The 7,555-nt window shown below is 38.6% G+C and overlaps 1 protein-coding gene across 2 annotated transcripts in view; it reads right to left on the bottom strand.

The window, feature by feature from the left end:
* Positions 1-3,406: 3,406 nt before the first annotated feature.
* Positions 3,407-7,555, bottom strand: part of LOC131235641 (diphosphomevalonate decarboxylase MVD2, peroxisomal) — a 53,384-nt gene continuing 49,235 nt past the window's right edge. For both annotated transcript variants that reach the window (XM_058232903.1, XM_058232904.1), the window contains exons 10-11: positions 4,263-4,387; positions 3,407-3,833 (exon numbers count right to left, since the gene is read on the bottom strand). In XM_058232903.1, the coding sequence (XP_058088886.1) occupies positions 3,611-3,833; positions 4,263-4,387 (348 nt within the window). In that variant the 3' untranslated portion in view covers positions 3,407-3,610. The remainder of the gene's footprint in view (positions 3,834-4,262; positions 4,388-7,555) is intronic.

Raw genomic sequence — 7,555 nt, 5'->3', positions numbered from 1 at the left:
ACTGACACATGGCATAGGTGCCACATGTACAACCATCTCATAGTCACTCTCAGTCACCATTAAGGTTAAAATACTTTACGGTAGACCCTAGTTCACTTTAAGTTGCATCATGGCTAAAAAAAGATTTGAACCAATGCTAAAAAGACTAAGGCTTTTTTTGCTCCATGCGACGATGCGTACGTGTGAAGTATAAAGTGCACTTAATAAAGCGCCAAAAAGTGCCCAAGCAGCCGTACAGCCCATGCCGCGCGTGCAAGCGCGGACGGTGAAAAGGAGATTTAAACCCTAGTTGTAGAAGCAAAAACCTCTTCTCTTACCATCTAGCCATGCACACTATTTATAAAAAATTTTAATAATTAATATATTTAATTACTTACTAAAAATAAAAATTTATTTTTAAAATTTATTTTTTATTATAAAAACACAACACTTTCTACTTATAGGAATGCATGTTGATCTTGTTCGTTCCATAGCTAAGGGCCTCCGTGGTTTAGCTTAAGAAAGGCAATCGTAATTCTCAAAAGCCCCCAAAGGTCTGTTTGGGTAGAGGATCGTGCATAATTAGGATTAAGCCTAAATCATGATTTTGGCAGGCCCCATGCAATCCACTTTGAATTTGCTACACGAAAGCAGCAGTTTCCTTCACAAAAATGCAACTAGCAGTCGGCAAATCTTAAATTGAGACCATGAAGCCTTGCAAAAAGAGGATTATGCTCAATCATGAACTTTAAGAGACCATGAGGCCTGCCAAAAAACAGGATTATGCTCAATCATGAACTCTTAAAATTAAGGTATTCCGTAATAATAACAGTGACAATAAAGGCCACCACAGGTCTTATTGACTATTACATCCCTATAAGGGCTGTTACGATTTCTTTTTTATTGGAGAAAAAAAAAAAAGACTAAAAAACCTATATCTACCCTATAATATTGATAAAAAAAAAAAAATTCAAAAAACTTATATCTACCTCATAACAGGGAATGTAACAGGCCGTTAATGACAGTTACAGGTGTTCTTTATTTTCAAAACCGCCGTTACAATTGTTACGAACACGTAACAGCCTTTACTTAACCCAAACAAACCCTAGGCGTGAGATGTGTTTAATTAAAGGCCAGATTAATTAATTATTAAGAAGCAATTAACCAAATAGTACACGGTGAGGGTTTTATTTTATTTTTTATGAAGCATTTCCACTCTCTCCGAAGGTATATGATTCAATGAACAGCCGCTCATGTGAGGAGGCTGAACGTGTAAAGAGTTTTTCATGAATATGGCATAGCCGTGGGAAATACAGGCAATCCGTCATCATGCCATAAACCAAAAATTCTAGCGCACACATCATGTGAGCCATACATGTAAAGCGATTTCTTCTTAGTAGTCGTTGGCTTGGGTGACTGATCCTGCCATTATGTATTCCTAACTACTGCACCAGCAACCCAAGTCAAGCATACATACGATGATATCTGAGGAAAGTAAGGGCGGTGGATGATACTGAGACCTGGAGTGTTGGACCTTTTTTCTTCTTCTTTTTTACCTTTTTCTTTAAAAAATAAAAATAAAAATGGCCGTATCTCATTATGAGTCCAGCCTAGATAACATTGTTTTTTTTGTTTTTTGTCAACGACACATCCCGTGTACCCTCACCTACCCAGTGAATGGACCAGATCTCTTTCACATGTGCCATCCACTTGATCACTGACACGTGTCCCTTTCACACAATGGGCCCTTGATGGGTTTATCAATTCTAACAATTGGGGTGCATGGATTGTTAATCCAGAACATTGGTCATGATAAGTGAGGAATCTAAAAGTAGATTTGAAAGGAAACATCACGCAGAAGAAATCTGATGAAACAATAATAAATAAATACATGGAGAAAAATAGAAACGAATTCTAAATAACCTGTTTGTTTTAACTTGCACGATTTTCATGGAAATATGTGAGGTCAATGGTCTAAAAGTGAAGAGTTATCAATGAAACAAATGTGGAAATCTCAATGCATGAGGTCTGTATTTTTCAGAAAATGCAAATGGACCTTTGTGTAAGGATAACCGTGGAAAGGAAAACCAATTTCTGCTTGTGCTTTTGTCTTTGCAAATGTTTGGACACGTTACCTTTCAATAAATTAATTTTCTTTCCACGGTTGAATCCTGTTTTCCATCAATCCAAACAGCTTTGGCAAGTTGCTTATTTGTAATTCTTACATTTATGGACCACTTGAGGCTTGGAATTTGCTTATTTTTTGCCAAAAAATATATATTTGAATGGGCTTATTACAATCATTTTATTAAATATCACATATGTACACTAATTTGGGATGTCATGTTCATGTGAATATATTGAAAAGTTCTAATGCATTCCAATTCCTTCCATTTACTCCCATCCAAACAGAATATTTGGAATTCAAATGCATTTCATTTACTCCCATCCAAACACTTTTGAGTAAGCTATTTACTTTCAATTCATTTACCTCCACTTCCACTTCCCATTTACCTCCATTTACCTTCATTTACTTTCAATTCATTTACCTCCACTTCCACTATCCATTTACCTCCATTTACTCCCATCCAAACACTTTTGAGTAAGCTATTTGCTTTCAATTCATTTACCTCCATTTACAAGCTCCCAAACGAGCAGTAAATGTATACTATAATGGGAATTGAAATAATACAAAAGGATACTATCAATTCACAAATGGAAATGGGTGTCTGGAAAACAAGGGTAGGTGCATATATCAATTCCCTTGAAGTTGGGAGCACCGGAAAAGGGCATGCTAGTGGTCTGCGTTATCTTCTTTTCTTTTCTTTTTTTTTTCTTTCCTGAAAGAAATGCCAAGGGGGCATATGGCCCCACAGGCAACATACATTTGCCTCATCAGGTAGGCCCCACTGCATATGTACCCAGCCCCAAAGAAAAGGTTCCCTGCTCATCAGGCAGGCCATATAACAGGTATATTGAATGTGAAATGCTGGCCATATTTCGTACACCTGGGGTCCATCCAACAAGCAGACTAGTCTACTTTTGTGAGCAGGGCAAATACGCAGTGGGGCCTATTTCACAAACAACCCAGATCTCACGCATGCAGGGTGAGTCACAGAGTACCTGTGGTAGGTCTCCTATTTTATTTCTTTCAGCCATTAATCCATAAAAATAAACCTTTCAGCAATTTCAGATAATTTTGAGTGGCCTAATTTTTCTAATTTCTAGAAATATGAACAACCCCATATGATTGTTTTCAACCAATTTGGTGATCCATTTTCAGTAAAAGGCCTATACTGCATGCATCATGATTGTGCAAATGCCAGCGAAGGTGCTAAAAATCTACATAGTTCACAGATAACTCGACCCTTGATAATATCTTAACCACATGTGCAAATGCCAAGATTACAACAGCATAAGAAAGATGGAATGGGGAAAATAAATTAAAATAAACAAATAAATGATATCAAAGTAGAGCATGAACCCAGTGTTAAATAAGTCTAGCATATTAAAAAAAAAAAAAAAATCCGCAAAAACTGGACTGCTACAGGCTCAAGCAATTATTCTGTGAATCCATGAAAAAGATTAATGTCTAAATAAGGAATGGAAATTGGATTTGATCCTACACAACTTACTTTGGAATACCAGTTTTGGGATCAATGAGGGATTTATCTTCATCAGTGAGTAATATAGGACCCCTTCCGGGCCTTGTGCAGATGAAATAACTGACATCACCTGCATATCTTTTAGAAGGGACATTGTCCTTGATTTCTGGAGGTGGCGGCAAGGCTTCAACATCTTTCATTGCATGCAAACCAGCTTCTTCTAGTATTGATTTATCCCCTAACACGTAACTGGAATAAGAAAATAACAGGATCAGAACACCCCAATAATGCCATGCATTGATATGAGGAAATTTGCCTAACAAGAATCATAAGAGTACTTTTTTAAAGCCCACTGTTCCCATGTGTACTCATGAAAGGGCTCTATCAATCAGGTGGGCCACATCATGCATTATTGCCCGAAAATCAAGCCAGTGCAGCTATCAATTCGCTGTACATGTGTGGCCCGCCCAATTCAACATTTGATTGTGTGGCCCATCTGAGAACTGGATTGGCCTGAAAAAATGTAACAGAGACATGAACAGCCCAGATCTAGTAAACATGCAACAGTGCCCACCATGAGAGGAGGATTCAAAAATCATAAATCTTTATCAACCCTTGGCATTTCTCTATCCTGAATAGAAACAAAAACCAAAGACTCAACCACATGTACATACAAACCTAGTCAGTTCATTGTCTGCAGGTGGAGGGAAGTAGAAGAGCAGCCTCTGAAGGAGATGACTAGCAGTTTTTCTGTCGCGGGCAATTAGAACTGCATTGGGCCCCGCATCAAAAGTGTAAGCGACCTGGCATGCATCCCATGTTAGACATCACCGACTTCTTACTACCAAAATCCACTAGAATAAGCTTAGATCCTCAGCCATTGGATCAAATATACAACTTTTAAGTACGCAGACGGGGCTGAAATGCCCAAACATGATGCTGTCCCAATCTCAGTAAGATGCAATAAGACAGTAAGATGATGAGGGTGGAAGGTCAGGAAAGGGGAAAATGTGCTTAAATATAAATAATTATTACATGGAGTTAGAATTGATGCATGTAGTTTAGTTACAAGGTGATACACAGTGCTCATCCTGAGTAAAATAGACTTTTACCTATAATCCATAAATCATTCAATACCACTAGATAGTCCGAGTCGTATTGGTTTTGTTCCACGCCGAGAAGATACACATGACTGATTGTTAAAACTGTGCCCAACTCGGTCCGACTTGTCCCAGTTCCAGTCAATACTGTCCGAGTCTGGACAAATCACACAGTGCGACTCATCCAAACAACTTTATAAACCATGTGACTGATCTAAACAAGTAAGATCCGAATCAATCATCTGCTACATAAAAATAATAATCAAGGGTACAAGCCAGCATGTAATCTGTGGTATTAAGCATCAACTGACTTGTCATATCAGCATTCAGGACCTTAAGCATGGCAAAAACCTTAACTATGTTAATTTTTCGTTTTCTTTTGGCAACTATCTTATATTGATCATAATGTTCCCAGACCTCTTTTTTCTATAATGGGTGGATTTCTTTTTCTGATTTTTTAAATACTTTATTGAAAACTCGAACCAGTTTGGTAACTTGCACAGCTCAGTCAAGCCTTGCGTCCAGGTGAATCTGGCACCAACACCAATTTCATAAACCATGCCTTAACTAGAACCATGCTTTCAGGATCTAGACGGCTCATCTACTAGATCCACTATAGACAAGCCATGTCTCAAAATTTATCCAGGATTGGACAATCTAATTATTGGCTGGTGGCCTGCAAATGTACAACTTAAATAGCCACAGCCAAAGGTTCAGATTCACGGGGGTGAAGTCCAATTGAGAGATGTAGGGGATATGGTTCATCCATGGTGCAGCTCACCAGATGAATGATAAAGGATATTGAAGTTATAGTTTATACAAGTCATTGAATGTTGGTTCCCTAGTAAGAATGGCCAACAGAAACCCCATTCTCCTTGGACCAAGAATTGCATAATACCTCATAAATAACTATGCTCATAAGTAGTTCAGCATTAAACAATATTTTGATTCCAAGAATGTATAAGCTCATCACAACAGTACTCAAGTAATGGTGGACATGGGAGTATATGGCTGGAGAGAATAGGTCCAGGAAGCAAAAGGATCATGCGAGAGAGCAAGTGGGGTCCAAAAGAGCAACTGCCGCATTTTATAAAAAGTTTTCAGCTATTAAAGTCCAGCCCATGTCTAAGATAAACTAAGTTGGCTGCCATTGATAAAGCCCATAACATGTAGGAAGACTTACAGGTTGGTTGCATTATCGATTCATTGTCCACTTGGCACTTGCCCATTATCAGTGACTAGTAATCTAAACTGCAACTTCATATTACTTGTGCAGTATCCACTCGCGTATGTAAATGACTAAAGTGGAGTGAGCATGTCCAATCTATAAATCCTCATCAAACACAATAAAAATTGGAAAAATACAAGAAATGGACCGAATATCCAATATATTCAAGAAAGCCCTGCTTTCTTTTAGAAATAGTCCCATATTGGTCCAAAATTTGGACTCTAGTGAAAGTTCCTTCTCGAAGGGACAAAAATGCCCATGTTCTAACTGTGACAGTTCTCAAATTTATCATCTCAAGCTTCCCACTCAGCTTTAGAAAGTGGACTGTACAATGCTTGAGTTCCCAATTCCATTTTGTGCAGGTGAGGCATGGAGTCTCCTAATCCAGACAATTGATCTGATGTGTCTATATATATATATAAAAACTCATCTAAATTACAATCTCGACCTCGTTGAAATTTCTCAAAAAAGATGATGTTTAAGACACTTTTACATTGTGCAAATTTTTGCCCACTTGTTAGGCTTGACAACACATGTATATTGCGCTAGCTGGCCCTGTATATTATGATGCAAATTGCCATATTAAAATGATGTCACTAATATTTTGAAAATGGTCTCATCCTCAAACCTGTCACTTTTGTGCAGCTGTCTAGGCCCTAGGGCTGTCACATGTCAGGTTCAGATCAGGTAGTGGTGTACCCATATCTGGACCCAAATAAGGGTCCAAATACAGTCAGGTATACCTGGACCCTACTAAGGGGGTTAAGTTTAGGTCCTCTCAAATTTGGGTCAGGGTACCACACTCTAGTTACCAAAACCCAAATCTAGTCAAGATCATGTACTCACTGGGTCTTAGGCATGAGCAATTGGAGATCAGCAAATTAGATTTTACAATGCTGCTGCTGCCTCTGTGCCCAAATCATCATTGCTGTTGTGTCTCATCCTCAAACCTGTCACTTTTGTGCAGCTGTCTAGGCCCTAGGGCTGTCACATGTCAGGTTCAGATCAGGTAGTGGTGTACCCATATCTGGACCCAAATAAGGGTCCAAATACAGTCAGGTATACCTGGACCCTACTAAGGGGGTTAAGTTTAGGTCCTCTCAAATTTGGGTCAGGGTACCACACTCTAGTTACCAAAACCCAAATCTAGTCAAGATCATGTACTCACTGGGTCTTAGGCATGAGCAATTGGAGATCGGCAAATTAGATTTTACAATGCTGCTGCTGCCTCTGTGCCCAAATCATCATTGCTGTTGTTGTTTTGTAGGAGGCTTTCATGGAGGTTGTGTTAAAGAGTATGGGATTTTGTTATGGGCTTTACATGGAGGTTTTGTTAAAGAGTATGGGGGTATGGAGATGGAAAAGAAGGGTGTTAACTATCAAAAATGACTATAGAAGGGCTGGTCTGTTCGAAAAAAGAGAACCTTTTCCTACATGTTTTCCTTCATTACTACCAAGCCAAACAAGAAAGGAAGGAAGAAATCCTAGAAGAGATCTTACCAACATAGAGGCTGCAGCATAATAGTTAAGTTTGTCAACACATGTTCCCACATCGGATATATAGAGAATAGTGGAGGGCGAGTGGAATTATAGGAGGGGTTATCATGTAGGAAAAGTAGTTTTGGGCATACATACAGCCAAAA

Source organism: Magnolia sinica, chromosome 19, assembly GCF_029962835.1.
Source record: "Magnolia sinica isolate HGM2019 chromosome 19, MsV1, whole genome shotgun sequence".
NCBI classification, from domain to species: Eukaryota; Viridiplantae; Streptophyta; class Magnoliopsida; order Magnoliales; family Magnoliaceae; genus Magnolia; species Magnolia sinica.
The sequence above is the reverse complement of the archived record's forward strand: the minus strand, read 5'-3'. Positions and strand labels throughout refer to the sequence as shown.